Source organism: Sparassis crispa, assembly GCF_003851025.1.
Source record: "Sparassis crispa DNA, contig_000008F, whole genome shotgun sequence".
Classification (NCBI taxonomy): Eukaryota; Fungi; Basidiomycota; class Agaricomycetes; order Polyporales; family Sparassidaceae; genus Sparassis; species Sparassis crispa.
Window position 1 is genome coordinate 1,151,466 of NW_020939755.1, and position 22,906 is coordinate 1,174,371.

The window sequence follows — 22,906 nt, forward strand, 5'->3', positions numbered from 1 at the left end:
GCACTGCCAGGCTGTCTTTACGCAGTAGTATATGTACGTTTGGTACTTGTCGTTGTCCACCCCAGCTCCTTCGGAATACTCAGCAAGTGCCATGTCTGCCTCCCCGCTTGTGCCTACCATCAACCTCAACCCATCCATGGGGGCGGTATCCGTCGGCGTTCTATGCGCCGCTATGTAAGCAACTAACTATACTACCGACAAGCAGTGTTAACCATGTCTATTAACGGTCCACATCAGATTCCAAGGAATCACCACCATGCAGACACTATTCTACGTACGATTTCGTGCGTTGGTACCAAGGACACTCTTACCGATCATCGATTATTTCTAGTACACAACATATCCGAGAGATCCCGCGTTCCTCAAGGCTCTGGTGAGAATTCCCTTGATCATATTGCCTTCATTCGTTGACCGTCATAAAGGTAGCTGTCCTGTGGTACTTGCAATTGCTACGCAGGCTTGTGACCATATGTCTGAATCTGATGTTCAGGATCCTCGATGCACTATCGTTGGCAATGCTATCGTATACACTCTACATATATCTCGTACTTGATTTTATGAATCCCTCCGCACTGGAGACGTTCAATTGGTATGTTCACAAGTATTACACTAGATACCTCTAAATTGTGTGGCAGGGGCATGACTGTGCGTATATCTCTACGACCGTATTAAGTACTCTCGCTGAGGACTGCCTGAAGACGGAACCGATACTTGCTGTGAGTATTGATGTCTTGATCTTGTGAACCACTCTAAATTTTAATCCATCAGAATATCATAGCTTGTGCTGTGCATCTGTAAGCTGCTGCGGTAATTCCAGTTTTGATTGTAACTTGACTCGACTTGTCCCTTAGGTTCCTGACACACCGGATCTGGATGTGTCAGTGTAGTTCATGGTTGCAACGTTCTGACTACTGACCTTGGGCCACAGTAAACAAGAGGCTTGCGCCGCTTGCCATAATTCTTGTGAATGTCTTTCTAGAACTCCTCATTACCGTGATTGACTCCTTCTCTAGGTAATAATTTCATTGGTAACAACTGGTGTGTCCATCTAGAACTTGATTGCATCGAGGAGATTTTCATGATTTGTGACCTTCAGGGTTTGGCTTTGGTAAGGTGCCTCAGACCTGCTCATAGCTCTCCGACTCATGATTCATTTGCAGTGGGTGTATACGACGTGTAAGCTTCCGTTTTGTCTGAGCTATCATGACCTTTCGTAACGGTTCACAGAGTCGGAGCCAGTAGATCCAGTTCGAATGCTAACGTGAGTGTAAAGTTCTTACAGGTGTCATGTGGCTTACTTATCGGTGCAGTGGGTTCCAAGAGCATGGGTTCCGACGACTATTCTGTCTTTGACGACTGCCCTTGATCTAGTCATCACCTTTACGATGTGCCTGGAATTGTACAAAAGCCGTACTGGGTTCAAGAGGTCAGTTTTTTTTGGCGCAGCTATCCGAGTTGCTTCATGACTGTTGTCGTGCTCAGATCAGACAAGATGATCACCCTGTTAACAGCTTATACTATAAGCAGTGGTATGCTACCAGCGTAAGTAGCACGTTTTCAGGCCGCATCATACTCGCTCATCCAATACATCAGGCTGATGAGCATAGGCTCTCTAGTTTCGGTATGTGTGTGTAATTTACACTGCTGGGACCTTGTCGCCCGAGCAAAAATTATTTTCAGGAATTAGTCGCTCCTCAGACGCTCGCTACCGAAGCATTTAACGCCGTCATATCCAAAGGTAAGGATGCCTGCATTACCTCCGGAAACGTGTCTAATGTCACACCCACCAGCTTACATCAATGGCCTTCTCGCTACGTCAGTTTTTATGATTTACAGCTCCGCCGAGTCGCTAATATTGTCCCATCAGATTAAACAGCAGGCAGTCTGTTGCCAGCCAGACTGGTGGATTCGAGCACCATCTGCCAGACAGCCAGCTCATATCGACGGTGCAGTTCAGGGCTGCTGGGACGACCACCCACGGTAATTCGACAGGCTCAACACCTTTCGAGTTGTCAGATGTAAGTCTCCAGACCAAATCTTAGCGAGCATGGTTTTTGACCGGTTCAAATTGAAGAAAAAAGCCACGGAGCCTGTCCTGATCAACGGACCTCAGGATTACTCTCCTTCGGACCAGGGCGTCTGAGCAGCAGCTTGAAGCTGTATATCGTGGTGTTCATTCTCTGTCTTGATTCTATGGCGTTCAGGCTAGTACTCTCCATTGCTGTCGATCGATTATCCAGACGTCTGCTTACTCGTCATTATTTACAATATGTACTGCATACGCGGTGCGGGCACATGCAAGTAATCATTTTATATCTTAACTGGAGGGGCAGCTGCAAATTATCGCCAGCTCACGGATTGACTATATTGACTGCGGGCAAAGCCATGCCCATCACTGCAATTCAGGTAACACATATGCGCGCGGCAATTCGACAGAGTCCGAACCAAGTTTGAACCAATTCAGACTACTCTTTCCCTGCCGAAGAAGCATGATATTAAATAAAGTCTTGCCCGAGTACACGCAGGGACATAGTAGCAGTGGCAAGCACGACGGTACGCAGTGAGCCTCCGCCTGGTCATCGGCCACCAGGTGCTTTGAGCCGTGCTTCAGCAGCTCTCGCTCTCCGCTCCCTCTCCACCTTTGCCCTCATCTCCAGCGTCAGTCCGGCAATTCCCTCCGCCGCGCCTGCACCTCCACCCAGCCTCCTCGGTCCATTCGTCGCTTCAACCGGTCGGACCACCCTTTCTTTGACCTCCTCCACCACCGGACTAGGAGCGCGTTTCTCCCGCTCTTTCTCCTTCGCTTCACGCTCCTTGACGCGGTCCTTGAGCCCCTTCCGGCGAGCCTTCTTCTTCTCGTCGCGGCCCTCCTCCATCTCCGCACTGAGCACGCTCGGCACTCGGGCGCCGCGCTCGATTCCGAGCCAGTCCCACCAGTCCGGATGCGTGGCCGCACAACGCCGGAAGACGTCGCGCACGCCGCGCGTGTGTGCAAGGTCGTACGCGGCGCGGCGCGTGCCGCGGGGGAGCGCAGGCGCGTCAGACGCGTCGGACGCGTCCTCGGCACCATCGTCGTCCGCGCCTCGCCCCGCTGGGACGTCGCGTGTGGGGTCCGCACGGAGGTCTTCGAGCAGCCATCGCGCGACGTCCGCCTGACCCGCGTGCGCGGCGACCTGGAGCAGCGTCCCGCCCTTCTCGCCGGTCCAGTCGGGGACTGACGCGTCAGCACCGCCGAGCGCGGGTCCCTCGCGCGCCCAGAAGGCCTTGAGCGCATCGAGGCGGCCGCGGGAGACCATGTCGAGCAGACGCGTCCATTTTTCGCGAAGGGCCTCCTCTTCGCGGGTGAGCTGTGGGGGCTTCTCGGCTGGCTTTTCGGGCTGCAGCAGGGGTATTGGAGCAGGCGCCTTGGGGCGAAGCTTGGCGAGAGAGGCGAGGTAGGCTTCGTCTTGCGCGCGTAGAGCGTCTTCTGTTAGGTGGGAGACCTTGAGGCGGGTTAGTTCGAGCAGGCACCGGGAGAGCTCTGCCTGCGTCTGCGTATAAGTGTCAGTTGGAGTATGCGCGAGAAGTCAAAAGTGGATACTGACTGGGCGACGCGTTGGGAAGGGAAAAGTACGTAGACGATCATCACCTGGAAGGCGGATGTGTCAGACCGGTAAGTTCACAGACAAGAATCTGACACGTACCTTTATGGATGACTGCGCCGTCATAATCAAGAAATATACGCCTATTGGACACGCTCGCACGTATCCAGATACGCTCACAGTTCTCTATGTCTTCAGCCCAGTCCTGGAGCAAGTTGCGAATATCCTGCGTATGTGTGAATCGACTGTTTCTCTCTGCACTCACGGTGGCGGAGACTTACATCGCGGAGAGCCTGCTCGCCGTATCGCCGGAGCATAGCGCCGGCGCTGACAGCCTTGCTTTTCGCGTTATCGTTGATGGATTGGGAGCCGCCCTGTTTCCGCCGAGCTGCCAACAGCATCAGTATCAGTGCGCCGCGACATAACGTAAGACCCACTGGTATAGCGGTGAAAAGTCTTGTGCTTGAGCACCTCGACGTCAGGTTTCGGTCTGCGGGGCTTACCCCTCTTTGTGACGGCCAGATCGTTTTCCTCGCCATCGGGGCCTTTGACGCGCACGATCGCGCCGGCGAAGTGGCCTCCCGCGGTCATGAACATAGCCCAGGTGCGACCTTCCTCGCCGCCAGACTGCATTTGCTTGAGCTCCGCGAGGTACTCGGACGGTGGGGTGGAAGTTGGAAGGAGGGCCTTGTAGACGCCGATCTGTGTTGCTGGTGGGGAGTGGAACCATGCGAGGGGCGTTTGGGGGCCGGAGGGCGCGTTGGAGGAGGGGGATGGGGAGCGGGCGAGTTTGCGGGTTTTGTGGACGAGGGCGGCGATGGCATCTGAAGCATCGGAGTCATCCTCTGAAGACGAAGAGGAAGCAGAGCCAGATATGGAGTCCTCTAGACCTGGGGGAAAGTCAGGATGGATGGCCGGTAAAGTGAAACGGGAACGCACCATCGACGAGCTGAGAGAACTGGACTTCGGAGACGGGACTGGCGCCGTGGAGTCTGATTTTGACGTTGTATCTGTGCCAGTCTGAGCGATAGTGGGAGCGCTGCTCGTCGACGTCGGGAAAGGATGCACCGAGGCAGACGTTGCAGGTGCGTGCGGTGGTCGCGGCGGGTGCAGCGGGTACGGGAGAGCCGGACTTTGATCTGGGTGGCGATGAGGGCTGGTTGAAGACGTTGCGGGGAACGAGGGTCTCGAGGATGTCTTTGCGGAGAGAGAAGACGTGGAACTGGAACGGAGCGGACATGGCGAGTAGTAAGTACAGAAGGTGGGTGTATGCGCTTCAGGTATAACAATAATTTTGGCGTATGAAAAGAGGCTACAGGGCGATGACTCGGGATGCTACAGAAGAGCCAGGATGAGTAAGTAAGTACTATCACTGACTACGCGAGTCACTCTTACCCCGACTGACTTGGACGGTTGGCGACCGCGGCGTGAGGCGCTCTGGGCAAGCGCCGGGCCAAACACGACCAAGCGCGTCCGTGGCGTATTACGCGAGACGCGTTCTCTCCAACTTATTCCTTCGCGTCTCCTCCTCCCATGGCGACCCCCTCACCTTCTTCCAAAGAAAACGTACCTCTGGCTCGGTAAGTCGTGTCCTTTTCTCTGCGGCATTCTCTGTCTCACGCCTCTATAGCACCGCGACAGAGACTTTCAAGCTGGACCCTGCCTCCCAGCCTAACCCAAAGCGAAGAAAACTCGGCCAAGCTTCCTTCTCTGCCTCCCAACCAGAACGGTCCTCCTTTGCTGACGTCCTCGAGCGTCTGCACGAGGAAGCTCAGGGTGCCCAAGGTGAGCTCTCCACGTTTTCCATGCAAGGAACGCGACGCCTGCCATATGAGGCTTCTCCGAAGGGCATGTTCTGATAACTGTCGCTTGATGCTGATACATCGTCGGTGTAGATGCCGAGGGTGGCGCTGACTCCTGGGCAAGACCACCTCTTCCACACATAGACCCAGAGGACGATTCCATCTGTAAGCTCATCTCATCGTTCCTTCAAATCCTGCCACAATATCTCTTCTAGTATTCCAACAGATCGACATCGAGGACTCGGTAGAGTATAATGGTTCTCTCGGTATCAGGATGTTTGGTGTCACAGAGGTACACCATCCCTCCCTGTTTCTGCCGCCGTTCTGACAATGCTCTTCGAAGGCGGGCCACAGCGTGCTGGCTTATGTCACCGATTTTCTTCCCTACTTCTACATTGCGTGCCCCCGTGGTTTCGGGAGTGATGATCTTTCCGCTTTCTTCATTCATCTCAATGTGAGTTTCGTGTCGGGTATTTGTCAGTCATCATCTAAAATAGGCGACAGGGCCTTGGACATGGAGTCATCAAAAACCTTGAGTTAAAGAATAAACAGAGTCTCATGAATTACAGAGGTGAAGATGTTGTCCCCTTCATCAAGATCACACTCGCAGACCAGCGAGCTCTACCCAAAATCAGAGATAAGTACATGCATTGTATCCGGCATCGTCGCACGTTGACGTTGTTTTTGTGATTACGCATGTTTGAGAGAGGAGAGTGCCATTTCCGCGAGTTCTTCGGTGGGGAAACCGCCACATTCGAAAGCAACATCGCCTATACTCTCCGGTTCATGATCGACAAAAAGGTGAGCATATACTGTTCGTAACTGTAAGTCTCTCATTCACAGTTCTCAAGGTGGTCGGCATGAATTGGATTGAGATCCCGGCCGGAAAATACAACCTCATTACCGAGGGGAAGCGTTCCCATTGCCAGATAGAGCTCAGCGTTCAGTATGCAACTCATACTTATCGGGGTAAATTTTTTCTGAACATTCTACCAGTACTGACAAGATGAAGTCGCATCCCGCGGACGGAGAATGGTCGAAGATCGCACCGTTGCGCATCCTGAGTTTCGATATTGAGTGCGCGGGACGCAAGGGCATATTCCCTGAACCAAACATCGACCCCGTCATCCAGATCGCGAACATGGTGACTCGCCAAGGTACCTTTTCGTCGTATCTCCTAAACTCGTTTCCTGACGCGGCACACAGGCGAGAGTAAGCCGTTCATCCGCAACGTGTTCACGCTCAACACCTGTGCGCACATCGTTGGGTCCCAGGTGCTGTCATTCGACGACGAAGCGAAGATGCTGGAGGCGTGGCGGGACTTTGTCGAGCAGGCCGACCCGGACGTCGTCATTGGGTACAACATCTCCAACTTCGACTTGCCATATCTCATCGACCGCGCCAAAGCTGTGAAAGCACAGAAACTGCCTCTCCTCGGCCGGATTTGCGGTACGCTCCGCTCTCACTCGACTTTACCTCCCAAATTAACGTGCCTGCAGGCGCGAAGGCGCAGACGAAGGATACACACTTCTCGTCGCGCGCGTTTGGGCAGCGCGACTCGAAGGAGACGGCTCTCGACGGGCGGCTGCAGGTCGACATCCTGCAGTACATGCAGCGCGAGCACAAGCTGCGCAGTTACACGCTCAACTCGGTCTGCGCGCAGTTCCTTGGCGAGCAGAAGGAGGACGTGCACCACTCTGTCATTACGGAGCTCCAAAACGGCACGCCCGAGTCCCGCCGGCGTCTCGCGGTGTACTGTCTCAAGGCGCGTCGCGCGCACATCGTACTCTGGGAAGCTTCTGACGCTAACCTACTGTGCTGTGTAGGACGCGTATCTGCCGCAGCGGCTGATGGACAAGCTCATGTGCTTCATTAACTACACCGAGATGGCGAGGGTGACGGGCGTTCCGTTTAATTACCTCCTCTCGCGCGGGCAGTCTATCAAAGTGCTCTCACAGCTGTTCCGCAAGGCTAATGAGGTGGGCTATGTCGTCCCCTCGCTCAAGGGCGAAGGTAGGCTTTCGTGCAGTACTGTCGGTGACCCGTCTGACATGTGCGGTCGAAGGAACGGACGAGGCGTACGAGGGCGCGACCGTCATCGAGCCGAAGAAGGGGTACTACGACGTCCCGATCGCGACGCTCGACTTCAGCTCGCTGTACCCCTCTATCATGATGGCGCACAACCTGTGCTATACGACGCTGCTCAGCAAGGGGGCGATCGAGCGGCTCGGCCTCGTGAAGGACCGGGATTATATCCAGACGCCAAACAACGGTACGCCGCCTCTCGCCTCTTCACAGATGCGTGAAACCTGACTTTCGACCCTTCCGCCGCAGACTTCTTCGTGACCTCGATCAAGCGGAAGGGCCTCTTGCCGACGATCCTCGAGGACCTCATAGCGGCGCGCAAGCGCGCGAAGGCAGACCTGAAGAAGGAGACCGACCCATTCAAGCGTGCGGTGCTCGATGGCCGGCAGCTCGCCCTGAAGATCAGCGCGAACTCAGTGTACGGCTTCACCGGCGCGACAATTGGGAAGTTGCCTTGCCTTCCGATCTCGTCGAGCGTCACGGCGTATGGGCGGCAGATGATCGAGAAGACGAAGCAGGCGAGTCGCTTTTGCCGCATCTGGTCATGGCGATGGGTGCTGATCGTTAGTCGTGCAGGAGGTGGAGGCGGAGTACTGTGTTGCGAATGGGCATTCGCATGACGCGCAGGTCATCTATGGTGATACCGATTCGGTCATGGTAAAGTTTGGACCCACAGACCTCCCGACTGTCATGGCACTTGGTGGGTACACGCCCTTTACGGCGGCACTCATACTGATGCTCTAGCTGTTGCATACAGGGAGCCAGGCAGCGGACTTCGTGACCGCAAAGTTCGTGAAGCCGATCAAGCTCGAGTTCGAGAAGGTGTATTTCCCGTACCTGCTCATTAGCAAGAAGCGCTACGCCGGTTTGTACTGGACGCGCCCAGAGAAGTACGACAAGATGGACACCAAGGGTATCGAGGTGCGCGATTTCGTGCAGTCCGTTGGAAATCAACCCTAGACTCAGCTCACTGTGATGGCAGACCGTGCGGCGGGATAATTGCCGCCTAGTGTCGACTGTCATCTCGACTTGCCTCCACAAGATGTTGATCAACCGCGACGTGAAGGGTGCAGAAGAGTGAGTGTGGTTATGTTCGGTTACGGCGGCAGTGCTTACAAGTCATACAGCTATGCGAAGCAGATTATTTCTGACCTCCTGCAGAATAGGGTGGATATGTCGCAATTGGTGATTACGAAAGCGTTGGCGAAGACTGGTGAGTAGCTCGTTTGCTTGACCGAATATTCGTTGGAAATGGCTAATCGTTCCCCTCAGATTACGCGGGGAAGCAAGCTCACGTAGAGCTGGCGGAACGGATGAAACAGCGCGATGCTGGTGCGTCGTGCGAGTGTTGCAATAATTCGTGGATGGAGCGTTTATTTGCCCTCATAGGATCTGCTCCTGCTCTCGGTGATCGTGTAGCGTATGTCATCATCAAGGGTGTAAAAGGTCGGTGCATTCGTCTGTAGTTGCTGCCTAGCTGACACGATCGCTCCAGGCGCTGCGGCATATGAAAAGTCGGAGGATCCAATTTACGTCCTGGAGAATAACATCCCTATTGACACAAAATACTATCTCGAAAATCAACTTTCGAATCCACTCATGCGGATTTTCGAGCCCATTCTGGGCGAGAAGGCCTCTTCCTTGCGTAAGTATCTTATCTATTATGCAGAAAATTGCAGGTCTGATGTACGTTGCTGCAGTATCTGGCGATCACACGAGAACAATACAGATCGCGACGCCTACGGTGGGCGGCTTGATGAAGTTCGCAGTGAAGACGGTCACCTGCCTCGGATGCAAGACACCCCTGCGGGCAAACAATAGCATGAAAAGTGAGTATTGTCCGCCGTTCTGTGATTGCCGTTGACACAATAGCATTGTAGATGGTGCTGTGTGCCACAATTGCCGGCCAAAGCTAGGTGAACTGTTCCAAAAGCAGGTGAGGAATTCTGATGGGCCTCATGCCTTTGTGTCGTCTCATATATCTTGCTAGGTGTCGACAGCGTCTGAGCTGCAAATCCGGTTCTCGCGCCTGTGGACGCAATGTCAACGGTGCCAAGGTTCCTTGCATCAGGACGTGCTCTGTACAAGTAAAGACTGCCCGATCTTCTATATGAGAAAGAAAGCACAGAAGGATGTTGAGGACGCGAATGCGGTCCTGGAGCGTTTCGATCACGAAGCGTGGTAGTGCATTCTACCCTCGGACGTTGGGCATGTAAGTTATACCACCATCATGTATACTGTAGATACCACTTTAGCCGCTTTGGTTCTGCTTTCCTCGTATATGCACGCAATACTTCAGCAATAGCTTGTAACAGAATCATAATTCTCGTCGCTCTAGAGCGATGGTTACGAGCAAATTATGCTGCACCGAGTAGTGAACTAAATAACGCATCGATCTGCTCCTCGTGCCAGTCTCCGTGAGCAACTGGGACGGGTACCATATAGTTCTGCAATTTAGCGTGTACTTCATACCGCAGTTTTCTGCCCTTGCTGGCCTTGGTGTCGATGCGCATCTTCCGACGCGCTTTGCCCTCCCGCTGCTGCGCCATCCAGTCCTGTTCCACCCCGTTATCGTTACCGCCGCGCGCTCGGATGACGTCGCGCAGGAGCTGCTGGTAGAAGTCGGTGTCATCGAATATCTCAGCGTCTTCATCGTCCTGGGGACCGTCGGCGTCATCCATTTCCGTTGGGGCCGCACCCAACCGCTGGTTCTTGCCCCGCGGCGTTCTCGTCCGGCTGAGCAGCTTGCCCCCGTCGTTGCGGAGGGTATCGTCGATGACGGACACCACGCCGGCCTTGCCCTTGTCGTCTTTGTTGAACGCGTTCCGATTGCCGAGTAGGACGTTGGGCGCAACAGCTTGCACCTTGGCGGACCACTTTCCAAGAGTGGTCACGACATGAGAGTGGTACGCCGCTTCCAGGGCCGACGCCGCTTCGGATAGGTCTGCGAAGCGGTCAGAGTATTCCTCGGGCGTGGTGTGGTCGTGCCCCGTCTTCTGCCGCTTACGCGGGGGGGCATGTATCGATTCGTTGGATTCTAGAAGACCCTGTGATACGGGGACTTCATATCAGTGTGCAGCCGGTGCAACGGGGACGTACCTCTTGGAGCTTAAACAAGTCTTCGGAGAGCACGGCGGCTTCTTCCAGCATGCTGTCAAGCGCCTCGCGGGCAGATGGATGGCGGACAAAATCCGATAAATGGGCAGCCTGATCGATGGTGGTGAATCAATTCTGGCAGCAGCGAACCGATGGTAAAAGTGTGTACGCACGGTGGGTAATCTATTAGTGGCACTCACGGCCTTTTGCAGTTGTATGCGCGCATCCAGGAGGGCATCCCACAGAACCTAATGCGGGGGGGTGAATGGATGACTGGGAAGACACGAGACCACGCAGAGAAATTACGAACAAGCTGGCGCGCAACGGCCTTGCCTTTCTTGAGATCGCCCTCGCGCGTTTTGCGTAGAGCTGACGCAAGGTCCCCGATCTCTTGAGACTCATGTACCGGCTGGGCATAAGACGTGTCCGACTGCGCAGCATCTGGACCGTTGGGAGGGCCCTCATGGCTAGAACTGCCGTCCTGGCCGTCATTCAGTTCTGGTTCCTCTTCCTCTGAGGGAATTTCATTTTGGTCGTCATCCTTACCCGACACCGACTCGTCGGGCAGCTCCTCCTCGTGCTCGCTTTCAGGCTCTTGGTCGAGGTCTTCGTAGAGCTGTTTGCGAGTGGTGCGGATGCCGAGGTACTTGGGGTCAGACACACTCTCTTGGAGTCTGCGAAGCGCAGACGGCCTGGGGTGCTGGGGTTGAGCGTGTCAGCGGGGGTGTCTGGCGGAAGGGCTCACGCGACATCGACATAGTGCTCCCTCGCAGCAGAGTCATCGATAGCCGATAGATCTTCAGGGAGGATGCCTGCGTGGACATCTTCAGGATCAAGGTCTGATTATCGCGTCGCATGAATTGAGTACAAAGTACACGAGGACAGGACCGTACGTACCGAGGGGAGTTGGTTCAGCAAGCTCGGCAAGCTGCTGGGCGAGTGAGAGGCCTGTGGGACGCGGGTTAGACGAGTGTTTGGTGGTGGTAGAGAGAGAGAGAAGGACGTACGCGACATGTTAGACGGTGAGGAGAGAGCAAAGGAATGAGAGGAAGGAGAAAACAAATCTGGAGAAAAAGGGACGGCAGACTGGAGCTAAGGCAAGGTGCGGACATGGCGAGGCGTGTGATCGTGATGGGCACGCGAGCGAGAAAGTCATCGCGTCTCAGCTTCGGTTGCGAACGATCCCGTCTCTTGCCCTCTCCCCTCATCTCCTCTACTCGGCCTCGCTGCCCATCCTGGATTTCCACCCGCTCGCCAGATGTTCATATCCTGTAAATCATGGCCAAAAAATTATCGTTCTCCGGTGCGTCTCTCTTTTTTTTCCTCTTTCTTCCGACATCTTTCGCCGGACTTTCGCCCTCTCATCCGTCACCCAACGTACGATTCCGTGCCTGGTAGTACTCTATCTCCTTTGATCATAATAAACATGAGTCTGAGTCCTCGCGTCTCCCGTGCATGGGTGCACGACCGTCTGCGTTCAGCATGATTATCTTCTGCACGATGGTATTCATTACTTCCTGCAGATCACCCAAAGCAACAGACTCCCCCAATGCCGTCTTCTCATCCCCATATTATAGGCGCCGTCGGAGGCGTGAACTCTCTTCCTCAGGAGGAGGACGACGAGGACGATATATGTCCTGTATGCGAGAGCGAGTGTACTTGCCGGAGCAGGTCTGCTCTCTCACGCCCCGCCAGAAACAGCATCGTATCACCTTCAGTTCCCTCTATCTCTTCTTCCGTCGGCTCGGTCGTGACCCCCCCGCCAGTACCGACCGCTGGCTCGCAGAGCCTCAAGATCAAGCTTACCCTGCCTCCAAATCTCAAGTTCCGCAAGCACCACACTGCGGACCACTCCGATCTCGGCGGTACTCACACGTCCTTCGCTCCCGAGCCATCAGATGCTGCGCTAGCCACCAACAGTCACACCGCGTCTCAAAACGCAGCGCGCGGTATGCAGGATACTGCTGTCAAACGCCGGTGCCGTCCCCCCAAGCGCGTCGTTGCTGCCCGGGGAGCAGCCAAGGCAGCGTTGCCTGCGTCTCAGGGCGTGACCGACAGCGGTATCGTCACGTACGTCAATGGCGGACAGGCTTATTCGCAACCCGCAGGTGGAAGTGTAGCTCCCGCGCATGGCAGTGCGACCGCCAGGTACAACCCTGTCAAGAGAAAAGCAGTCTCTGGAGCGAACAACAAGAAATCCAAGGGCAAAACCACAACCGGGAGGCTCCCTACCTCTGCTAACGTCCGGAAAAACCTGGTTGTGCCGCCGAAGAATTACAGCGATGACGGCTTCCCAACATTCATTTCAGCAGAGTCCACGTCCCTGCAAACGACCTCGTCTGAGTCGTCCGCCTCTGACTCAGAGTTGTCGTCATTAGACTCCGAGATAGAGTCGGAGACCCACTTCCTGATGCGCGAGGAGAATGCGAGGGCGCAACCCAGACAGCTGCTGGGTAACGATGGGCCACAGAAAAGACGCGAGCATGTTAATGGTAATGCCTGGGAGATACGTCCCAGGAAGAAGAGCGTGAGTGCGGATGAGGACGACGCAGACATGGACACCGGTGAAAGCAGCGACGACGAAGATGACAGTGCCGGTGAAGACATCAACGATGATGATGACGACGACGACGAAAATGTCGAGGCAGACATAGAGGGAGAAGGGCTAGTGCAAGATGCGGACGAAAATGACGGCAGGCTTGGCGTCAGCTTCCGCGGTGTAGGCTGGAGTGACGACGAGGACGAGGAGTCTTCGTTTGACGCGGACCTGTTTTTCGCGAATCTTGACGGTTCTTCGGATTCCGACTCACCCTCACCTGCACAGCACGATGACAATGCTTCTGATACTGCTTCGGACGTCGATTTGGGAAGCTCCTTGTCCGTCGACGAAGAAGACGCACTGCGGCTGATGGACATTGACCCTACAGTCAGCTTCCGTCGCTCGAATGGCGAGTTCGAGTTTGGGCTTGGGCTCGACAACTTGTCGTTCGGTTGGGATGGCCAGGTTCTTTTCACGAACAGCCGACCGCAGAGCGCCATGGATATTGGCTTCGGGGTAGGGCCTCCAGATGGAGACGTGGAGATGCTCCCTCTAGTGGAAAACTCTCGCCGGTATGACGAGGACGAGTCCACAACCGCGGACAAGATACTTCTCGAGGAGTCCGACGGAGAAACGACCGAAGATGAGCTCGTGGATTCTGACGGTTTGCCGAATCCTCGTGCTATGATGCTTTTCCGCTGGCCAAGCACGGTCTCCGCCATCGATCCTCTGTCCACCTTGGGTCAGACTCCTAGTACGCCTCCGCGTGCACCGCCAAATGCTTCCGAGAGCATGCGTATTGCTCTTGCATCGTTCTCCGCTCACCAGAGTTCTCCTGCACCTACGCCTGCAGACATCCTTACGGCCAAGATCTCAATGGACGACTTGGATGAAATTGAGATGGACAAGGGTAGAAAGTCATCGAAGACTGCTAGACGTTCAGCTCCTGTACCGATTATGGGCGAGTTCGTCGCTGCTGCAGAGAATCTCCAAGCTTGTGCCGTCATCGATGGAAAGGGCGGTATCGTTCCGAGTCCTTTCCCCAGATCCAAGCAGTCAAGTCGACGTTGCGATGCGAGGGAGCAGGGGAGCAATGAGCTTGGCCCGGATACAGTGAGTTAAACATGTTTGAAACGTCTTCCAGAACTGACGTGTTTTTCTTCTAGGCCAACGCCCTTGTAGACTCGATACATTCTTCGGTTCATTCCTCTGACGAAAATATGTCGCAGTCCCAGTTGCAGTCGTCAGAACTTTCGTCCACCGACGTCATCGATCTTGACGACGTTCTAGACTCTTCCTTCCTGGACTCGGATGTCGACGACTGTGACTTGCCCCTCGAGCAGTTAACGTCAACGGAAGGTTCGGTCGGTGGGAATCACATACAGAGCCTCAGTCGCTGGGACCGCATCCCGATGGCGACGTTCCGGAGGACTCGCGAGACGGTCGTGGGCTCTGTCATCAACGATGCACCGAGCTCAGACACTGGTCTCGGTGCCTATGGCGGTATGAGCACCATGATCGGCGGTGCCATGCTCACAAATACGAGAGCAAGTGACAAGAAGTCGCCGACGTCATGTTCGTCCCGGAAGCGCTCGAAAGCCAAGGGGACGAACGGAGCAATGCTGCCCCCCTTCCCCTTCCCTCTCAGCCGCGATGGTGACAGGACTCCAACGTCCTCAAGTCCGCGCATGTCGCATTCGTCGCTCAACCATACGCACAGCAACAAGACGAAGAAGGAGCTGAGGCGGGAGAAGGCCATGCTCAAGCGGAAGATGATGAGCAAACCGCTACCGCCTCGCCAGCAGCATCTGTATCGCGCACACCATGCCAATTACAAATCTCGTTCGTCGAGCTCAATGCAACGCACTGGACATTTCGCCGGTTCAAACACATCGCCCTGCAGCGTGTAAAAATCAGTCGTGACGCATAAGTATTTGTTTCGTCGATGTTCTCCTTATCCGCAATATCGTGGTGTTTACTCGTTGTATTTCTGCCGCATGACCCACCATTTTTTTTATAACCGTCACTCGTTACAGTCGAAGTCTTTCCTGGTGTCCACCAATTGCCCCTTCGCATTTCTTGTCTCACCACCAATATTTGTTAATTTCCTCACTGTGTTCCCGAACTTGCTACGCCTCATGGCTATCGATTGCAAAGCTGTATGTACCTGCATTACTGACGAATATTGATGACCGTTTTTTGAACGTTTGCATCGTGAGGTGGTCGAGATGCCCGATCGCGAGGTACGCGCGCGCGTGACGGACAGAACTGCGGTGGCTGGGCGCTCACGACCAACGTCCGACTCCACTGTCCACTGTTCACCGTCCGTGAGTTCACGCTCCCCGCACCCCCTGACCGGTTTCTACTACGTGCTATACAGCGTCGTGTCGTAATGGAGCCGTTCGAAGACGAGAACCCTTTTGAGATCGAGCCGGACCGAATACACTCAGACTCATCCTCCACTTCAAAAGTTACCCTGTCCGAGCCTTCGTCACCGTCTCCCGCTCCAGCTCGCGTGCTAGCTTCCCCTCCGACATCACCGTCGCCAGAGAAGCGTCCCACGTTTCCTTCGTCGGGGTCTCACAGGCAGCCGCAGGCGTTCAAGAGCGATTTCTGTTGCATCCGGGACCAATGGCTGCACTCAGGCGAAGATGTGGAGGTGCTGGTACGTGCGGACATGCTCGAATATCGATATCGTCACCTTAGGATTGGGCGAGTTCATAATATTCACCACTTTGCCTAGATCACAGATGCACAGAAGACCACTCTCAACTCGTCGACACCGTACATCACCTATGTCATACAAGCTGGGGTAGGCTCCTCGCCTTAGCGCCTCTCACATCGTTCTGAGCTCTGGTAAACAGACTGCTATAGCATACCACCGATATTCGGAATTTGAATCCCTCAGATCCAATCTCGTCAAGCTGTATCCGACACTCATAATACCTCCGATACCCTCGAAGCAAACAATAGGAGATTATGCCGTGAAGCAAGCCAAGGCGAAGGAGGACGCAGCCATGATCGCTCGACGTAAACGGATGCTGCAGACATTCCTCAACCGGATTGCGCGGCATCCCATTCTCTCCAATGAGCATGTCTTCCATAGGTTCCTGGATGGGGAGGTCTCATGGGTATGTCTCTAACACTGATATCGTTCGCCTTATCTCATACCTGCACAATGATCTCAGGCAGAGGTCTTGCACTCTCCTCCACTATCATTGCTGCCGAAGAACATTCTCAAGGCACCTTCCCACAACCCTACGGATCAGAATGCCACCGCGGCGTATGCTGCGCTACCAAACCCATCTGCGGCGCATCCCCTGCGACGACCAGACCAGCGTTTTATAGACTCAGAAAGCTTCACCAACAAATTCGCGGCCCACCTAAGTGGGCCGATGGAGAAGGTGACTCGGCGAACTATGAAGAGGTGGTCAGAGTCTGCTCAGGACCACGCGGAGCTCGGCGCGACACTCAATGGTTTCAGTCTCAACGAGACGGGCCAGTTATCATCCGCTATCGAGAAGACGGGACAAGCCATCGACGCAACGTACATGTCTACGACTACCTTAGTAAGAATTCACTTCGACGCGTCCACTTCACGTTATTGAGACTCCAGTGTACGCAGTTGCAAGAGTTCGAGCAAGATTGGGCCGAGCCTTTGCATGAATACAGTCAATTTGCCTCAATTATCAAGAAACTCCTTGTATACCGCCATCAGAAACATGTTCAGTACGAGATGACCCAAGATACGCTCGAAGCGAAGCGTGAACAGCTCGAAGACCTGGAAAAGAGCGAGCGGGAAGCGCGGAGGCTGGAGGAGGCGCTGAGTCACGGGCGGGCGAGCAGGCTGGGTGCTTCTCAAATACGCACGGTAGAGGGAGACACCGTGAATGAAGCCGCCAACGAGGAGGGGCAACCACGTTCTGAAGAAATCTCCTCATCCTACTTACCTCCACATCCGGGCCCCAATCCGGTCAGACGGAGAGCACCAGGAATGGGATTCCTCAATGCGTTGACTTACACACTCAGCGGAATGATGGATGTAGATCCAGAGACTGCGCGGCGGAATTCCATAACCAAGACAAGGGAGACTATTTCTCAGGTACGTAATTTCCGTAGCTGTGTCGAATCTTGATCTCATCGTAGTTCTGCTTTTACAGTTGGAAGATGCCCTGCATCTATCTGCGCAAGACCTGAAGTACTCGAGCTCGACAATTCAGGCAGACCTAGACCGTTTCCAGCGGCAGAAGGTCGCCGACCTGCGGGAAATGACCATCAGCATGGCGCGGAGCCATCGGGATTGGTGTAAGAAAGTCAGTATGCTAGTTTCTGGTTGTCTGCTTCGACCTGACGACGTCTCGCAGAATCTCGCAGCATGGGAGGAAGCGAAGGCTGAGATCGCCAAAATTCCTGAGCATCCCAACCGGCCGACGGATGACGTTGTAAATGGCAGCGGTGCAACAACAGGCCGAAGAGATTCTACGGCCACGATAAACGGGCGCTGAGAGGATATTCGTTGCGCGATATCGCCGCGGCGGTCGTGGCGGTCGTGTTCGGCTCCATTGCTTCATACCCACATTCATATTGACAGTTCTGGCTCTTCTCTTGCAATAGTCTGTCTTATAACAACGTTATACTTGGCCAGAAGATGAGTCTTGCGAGACGCCAGGCAAGAACGTGCGGCATATATGCTTTTGGTCTGGACCGATGGTGTATGTAAGGTCAGAGCAGAGGTCACAAGTCTATACACGACTCTACTGCCGCTTTGCAGGGTGGAGAATGAGATTGGCAGTGGCATGAATATTTTATATCGAGATGAGAGTGTAATTTTCTACTTGGTAAAGGCAGGGGTCAGGAGAAACCAAAAGCGGATGAGAATGCTCTCGTCCCAAATTGAGATGAACACACCTGTTACCGACAATATTTCGTGATGCAGGGAGTGTCCCCTGTCCTCCTCCTCTACCATGCTCACCCTTCCCGCCATATCCGTCCCCCTGCATTCTAGTTCTCTCTCCGACTCGGGTGCCGCCTACCATCACCACGAATCCGCTCCAAAATTCCCTCATACCCGCGCGCAGCTCTTGGCGGTTGCCAGACAGTATAGGTCTTCAGATGTCTATGACACCGATCCAGAAGGCGAAGATGCCCGCGTGAATTCTGCCTTCGTAGCAAAGATTGCCACTCTTCTCGATAACGAGCACGAGGATGAGGTCAAGGCTGTCCTCAAAGAGACTTTCGGGCCGTCCATGGACGAGGAAGAGGTCACTCTGCACCCTTCTCTTCTATACGTCCTTGTGCTAATCCATCAGTTCTCCAGCTCGAACAGCATGTCCTAGATCTGATGCACAAGCACAAGGACGACGTAGACAACGTCCCGTTCCACTTTCTCACCCCAACTCGTCGACCCATATCTCGACCTTCCTCCAGGGCATCTACTCACTCTGCTCGTCTCATTCCCAATCGCCCAGACACACCAAATTCTGCTCCAAGTTCCCCTCTGGCCATGATATTTCGTAGGCCGCACACTCCTTTGACTTCTCCCTTGGGTGGTCATCTCCAATCTTCGTCGTATATCACGGCGCGGAGCGAGTCTCCAAGTACTTCCCCAGTGTTCGTCCATGCACAATTTGCTGCTAGTCTTCCATCTTCGCCTATGTCATCCCCTCGCATTCTCAACGCCAAAGCTTCAGAGTTTAGGCCAATACCTCGCCCGCTCTCCGCGGCGTCGTCCAACCCTGCCTCGTTAGTTGCACTTCGAGCGGAGACACCATCACCAGACCTATGGGCCAATCCGTCACGCCCCACATCCAAACTCGCCATTGCTGCTCCTCTGACTCCAGACAGCGCGCTCCTTCCGCGAGCAGTCACACCTAGTTCATTGCGTTCGTCTCTGCGCCCTGACGAGCACGACGACGAGGAAGATCCGTTTGATCCCTTCGCGGCAAGTAACATACCACGCTCGTTCCACCCGGTGAACTCTACGGATCTGGATGCGCCTTGGTCTAATTCGCCGATGTCTGTGTCCTCCATGCCAGACGATGCTCACTTCCATTCGTCAAACAGCGGAGATGTGCACTCACAGACCCAGTCAACGCAATCCCCTGACAGTGATACCGACATGGATCCAGAGGCCGATGCGATGCTCACCGACGGCATGACACCTTTCGACGTTCTCAGCTCTGTCTTTGGAGCAACGCTCGCTCCATCAGAGTTGGAAGAAGCACTGGCGACTAACGGGTACGATTTTGAGCGTGCAATGTCCTGGCTTGTAGATCGAGCTCTCGTCAACCCGCCTGGGCCTCAGCATACTCCCGGTCCTCAGGGTAGAGCACAGTCCCTGGGGAACAGAGTGATGATGATTCCAAGAGACGGGCAAACTGGTATGGTTCGTGGTGGAAGGGCTGGATACGGAAATGCCAATGGATCAGCAGCTAGAAACGCTCCGCGTTACGTCAACGGACGTCCCGTACCGGGCGGTAATAGAGTATGCAGGTACTTTCTGGCTGGAGAGTGCTTGCGCGCCGACTGTCGCTTCAGGTCAGTGTACTTGTTGCCGAGAACGTGTTGCATGACGTCTGAGCCATTGAATACAGTCATGATCTCGAACGGGCATTGTGCCGGTTTTGGCTACGTGGTACCTGCGCGAAGGGCGAAAATTGCGAGTTTCTACACCATCTACCGAAGGATATTGATGTATCGGGCGTCACCCAAGCGATGTCTCGTGCGGAGATTAATCCCGGAGTATCCGAGCCAGGTCGCAGTGCTTCTCCGGATGAATTCCCAACGTTGAACTATGCCTCCGCGCCTGGCAATTCAGGGCGAAACAAGAGAGGCGCCTTTGGCTATGGACGCGACGACGGTCCATATCACGATCCTAGTCGGACAAGATTTGCTGCTGCAGTGAAAAGAACAACACCCATAGTGCCCCAAATGGCTTCACCGACCCAGTCTTCAAAAGATCCGGCATTGATCGTGGCTCGTCGTGAGGCTATGGGGCCCTCTGGTGAGCCCCTGCATCACAATACCGCTATCGTAGCTCCGAAGCCGTCTCCCCGCGTTAAACTTCGGCCCGCGAGTTTACTTCCTACGTTACCCACTGGGGAGTCTGTCAACTCCTTGTACATGGCGTATCGGTCGAGGTCGGTCTGTTATTTGGTGTCTCAACGCAGTGTTGACGTATCTCAATTTCAGAGCACTGCGTCTAGGCGCAGCGCGCAACGCGTGTCTCTCAAGAGCAGCCGACGCGTGGCGGAGAGGTGACGGTGCAGCAGCCAAGCGTTTCAGCAGAGAAGGACACGACCTCAACGCCAGGATGAGTGCAGAGATGGTGGACGCCGCTGGCAAGCTGGTCAGAGAACGCGCGAGGCTTGCTGAACAGGCCGCGCGGGCTCGAGACACCTCGTGGTCGGACGACTACGGTGATAGAGCGGCTCGAGGTCGCCTCTGTGGTGCAGGACTGGGAGTGTGCTTGGGCATCGCGAGCCATACTGTTGGGGGAGAGAGTCAGAAACTTACTCCAGAAGAAAGGACCGAAGTTATGTTGGACCTCCACGGTTTACACTCTGCGGAGGCAACTGAGGTCATGGAACAATTCTTACTGGCGGTAAGTCGGCGAATGAGTTTGTCTATGTTGGTCTGCTGACATTTATCTCCTGTAGCTGGAGCGGGAGCACTTCTACGGATTGGGTAAGCATACAGGTGCTTCAATGTTGATGACCGTTCTGACAACGTGGTCCTGCAGCCTATTTGATCGTTGGAGAAGAAAAGCACACGGGAACGCAGGATCCTGCTCGTGGTGCCTCCCGGGCTCGCCTTGCCACCGGCGTTCGCGAGTGGCTTCATCTGTGGGGATATCCGTGGAGCGAACGCGACGGGGTGATCTGCGTCGATGCGTTGACACACGGATAGAAGCAAGTGTAGGTCCAAAGAAAGCCACTTGAAGACATTGTGACGGAATTCGAAGAGACTTGTAATATTTAGTTTTGTGGTAGACTCCCCCAGAGGACGGAAATGGATGTATATGTAGATTTTCACAGGAAGAATGTTTTCACCGTTCGTTGTACTTTGCGACGGGCCAGATGCGGTAGACTTAGGTAGACTAGGTGTTTCACTTGGAAGGTCGCGTCGAGCAATTGCTTGCTCGTCTCACCGCAACACGCATCACCGCCCTCCCCAATAGCGGGCAGGCTTCGCCTTGCCACCGCCTTCTGCATCCCTCGTTTATCATTTATCATTCATCCTTCATCTCTATCACCACTACTACTACCATGTCCGACTACAAGGATAGCGTAGAAGACCTCTCGCACGACTTTACGCGACCACATTCTATAGACCTTACGCTCGAGCTCGAGCACCAACTGGAGGCTGAATCTCTCCCTAATTCTCCTTCCGTGGGACGTCCACGGTCCCTGGATACCCATGTGCTGGCGTCTCTAATCACGCAGCTCCGCATGTCTGTCGAGGAGTTGACGAAGGAACGGGACGGCCTCTCCAACCTTCTCGTCGAGACGAAGTCGCGTGAACAAGACACGCAGGAAGCGCTGACCATTGTCGCCGAGAAGTGCGTCCATCTCGAAGCAGAACTTGCGGCTGCGCAGAATAAGATTCAGGAAGACGAAGATGCTATTACTATGCTCCGCGGCAAGGTCGAGGAGAGCAGGTACGTGTCTATATTTACCAACTGCACTCATCCTGACCCAGCGGCTTCACACGGAATATAGACGGGGTCTCATGAGACTGCAGACCGAGAGTCGGCGCATGAGCCAAATGTCGAATCTTACGCTGGATTTGTCTCGGGCCGGGCAGCCAATGCTCAGCGGACCGCCCACATCGAAACGCGCATCCTTCACTCCATTGACCGGATCCTCTGCAGGCCGCACCGGCCATCGGCGAATCTCTTCAGTCTCGGACACGAGTCTCATAATGAGTGCCCCGCACTTTGGTGACCATGGTCAATGGCCTGCCTCTCCCAGGTCCCCAGTAGAATTCTCGCAACCGGCCCTCACTGCACCTGCCCATGGGCGACGAGCGTCTGGTTTTTTCGGGTTTGGAACGGGCGCTGTTCCTGAACCTGCGAGGCTTGTTGATGCCTCTGAGGTGGAGGTGCTTCGCAAGGAGCTCGAGACAGTCAAGGATCAACTTGAGGAGACGAGGCATGAGCTTGGCGAGGCTCAGGAAGCGAAGGAGGCTTCGGAGATGTGCGTTAGGGCGCTGCGTACGTTCATTGCGGAGAACAGTGTAGGAGAACAGACAACTAGGAGCTCAGTTGCAGCGAAGCCGCCGCCTATGTCCGCAAATAGCTCCCAGGACTCCGCCGGAAGGAAGAGCGTGAGCAGTGCATCTAGATGGGGGTTCAAGTTGTGGAACACCTCAGATACTGCTCCGCCTTCAGCCCCCTCTCCACCTTCTGGATCAGCATCGCCTGCGATGACTCAGGGAGGTCCGCTCTCGAAGAAATTGGGTGGTATGTTCAGTCCGCGGGCCAGCGTTTCTTCCACATCGTCGGCTCCACGTCCACGTCCCATGCAGCAGGAGCCGTCGTTCATAGGGTCCGACACATCATCCATCGCTGATTCCTCTCCCGAGCCCGTGAGCCCAGCATCGGAGATGCCTCGTACGAGCGTGCTGGTGCAAGACGGCGAGGTGCTATTGTATGAAGCTCATGACGAAGTGAAGGCGATTGCGATGGTTGCCAGTGGATGATAATGACTTTCTCATATGGATCTTTGGGTGGACGAGTGTCTGACCTCGGATTGACATATTCGATATGCGAACCTCTCTTTGTGTATGCATTGTACGTACCG

The 22,906-nt window shown here is 54.6% G+C and overlaps 9 protein-coding genes across 9 annotated transcripts; 7 read left to right on the top strand and 2 right to left on the bottom strand.

Annotated features, from left to right (window-relative positions):
• Positions 1-91: 91 nt before the first annotated feature.
• Positions 92-2,143, top strand: SCP_0903780 (hypothetical protein; the record flags this gene model as incomplete). Its single annotated transcript, XM_027761611.1, has 21 exons — positions 92-174; positions 238-274; positions 332-373; positions 423-436; positions 491-589; positions 636-645; positions 699-716; positions 769-794; positions 852-877; positions 929-963; positions 1,014-1,038; positions 1,097-1,108; positions 1,161-1,176; positions 1,228-1,261; positions 1,311-1,426; positions 1,483-1,542; positions 1,594-1,621; positions 1,681-1,738; positions 1,791-1,815; positions 1,868-2,018; positions 2,075-2,143. The coding sequence occupies 21 exons, from the start codon at positions 92-94 to the stop codon at positions 2,141-2,143; spliced, it is 984 nt and encodes a 327-aa protein (XP_027617412.1).
• A 433-nt stretch (positions 2,144-2,576) lies between these two features.
• On the bottom strand, positions 2,577-4,821 carry SCP_0903790 (hypothetical protein; the record flags this gene model as incomplete). The annotated part of the gene is made up of 6 exons (XM_027761612.1): positions 2,577-3,530; positions 3,585-3,628; positions 3,684-3,807; positions 3,863-3,969; positions 4,019-4,471; positions 4,521-4,821. The coding sequence occupies 6 exons, from the start codon at positions 4,819-4,821 to the stop codon at positions 2,577-2,579; spliced, it is 1,983 nt and encodes a 660-aa protein (XP_027617413.1).
• A 293-nt stretch (positions 4,822-5,114) lies between these two features.
• SCP_0903800 (hypothetical protein) lies at positions 5,115-6,073 on the top strand (the record flags this gene model as incomplete). The annotated part of the gene is made up of 6 exons (XM_027761613.1): positions 5,115-5,161; positions 5,212-5,366; positions 5,477-5,548; positions 5,599-5,675; positions 5,727-5,837; positions 5,888-6,073. The coding sequence occupies 6 exons, from the start codon at positions 5,115-5,117 to the stop codon at positions 6,071-6,073; spliced, it is 648 nt and encodes a 215-aa protein (XP_027617414.1).
• Positions 6,074-6,169: 96 nt separating this feature from the next.
• On the top strand, positions 6,170-9,653 carry SCP_0903810 (DNA polymerase delta catalytic subunit; the record flags this gene model as incomplete). Its single annotated transcript, XM_027761614.1, has 18 exons — positions 6,170-6,184; positions 6,235-6,329; positions 6,380-6,540; positions 6,590-6,832; positions 6,883-7,148; positions 7,210-7,396; positions 7,449-7,655; positions 7,718-7,986; positions 8,045-8,168; positions 8,226-8,389; positions 8,451-8,545; positions 8,596-8,681; positions 8,741-8,800; positions 8,858-8,914; positions 8,964-9,113; positions 9,169-9,297; positions 9,349-9,404; positions 9,459-9,653. 18 exons carry the CDS (start codon positions 6,170-6,172, stop codon positions 9,651-9,653), a joined length of 2,559 nt encoding a protein of 852 aa, XP_027617415.1.
• Positions 9,654-9,825: 172 nt separating this feature from the next.
• SCP_0903820 (Protein bfr2) lies at positions 9,826-11,578 on the bottom strand (the record flags this gene model as incomplete). The annotated part of the gene is made up of 7 exons (XM_027761615.1): positions 9,826-10,515; positions 10,568-10,675; positions 10,738-10,812; positions 10,875-11,256; positions 11,310-11,403; positions 11,462-11,512; positions 11,572-11,578. The coding sequence occupies 7 exons, from the start codon at positions 11,576-11,578 to the stop codon at positions 9,826-9,828; spliced, it is 1,407 nt and encodes a 468-aa protein (XP_027617416.1).
• A 264-nt stretch (positions 11,579-11,842) lies between these two features.
• Positions 11,843-15,013, top strand: SCP_0903830 (hypothetical protein; the record flags this gene model as incomplete). The annotated part of the gene is made up of 3 exons (XM_027761616.1): positions 11,843-11,867; positions 12,088-14,216; positions 14,270-15,013. The coding sequence occupies 3 exons, from the start codon at positions 11,843-11,845 to the stop codon at positions 15,011-15,013; spliced, it is 2,898 nt and encodes a 965-aa protein (XP_027617417.1).
• A 482-nt stretch (positions 15,014-15,495) lies between these two features.
• On the top strand, positions 15,496-17,608 carry SCP_0903840 (Sorting nexin-41; the record flags this gene model as incomplete). Its single annotated transcript, XM_027761617.1, has 7 exons — positions 15,496-15,768; positions 15,847-15,915; positions 15,968-16,234; positions 16,292-16,672; positions 16,729-17,205; positions 17,264-17,416; positions 17,468-17,608. 7 exons carry the CDS (start codon positions 15,496-15,498, stop codon positions 17,606-17,608), a joined length of 1,761 nt encoding a protein of 586 aa, XP_027617418.1.
• A 459-nt stretch (positions 17,609-18,067) lies between these two features.
• SCP_0903850 (hypothetical protein) lies at positions 18,068-21,011 on the top strand (the record flags this gene model as incomplete). The annotated part of the gene is made up of 6 exons (XM_027761618.1): positions 18,068-18,364; positions 18,421-19,640; positions 19,697-20,242; positions 20,295-20,706; positions 20,762-20,789; positions 20,845-21,011. 6 exons carry the CDS (start codon positions 18,068-18,070, stop codon positions 21,009-21,011), a joined length of 2,670 nt encoding a protein of 889 aa, XP_027617419.1.
• A 359-nt stretch (positions 21,012-21,370) lies between these two features.
• On the top strand, positions 21,371-22,805 carry SCP_0903860 (predicted protein; the record flags this gene model as incomplete). Its single annotated transcript, XM_027761619.1, has 2 exons — positions 21,371-21,762; positions 21,824-22,805. The coding sequence occupies 2 exons, from the start codon at positions 21,371-21,373 to the stop codon at positions 22,803-22,805; spliced, it is 1,374 nt and encodes a 457-aa protein (XP_027617420.1).
• Positions 22,806-22,906: the final 101 nt, after the last annotated feature.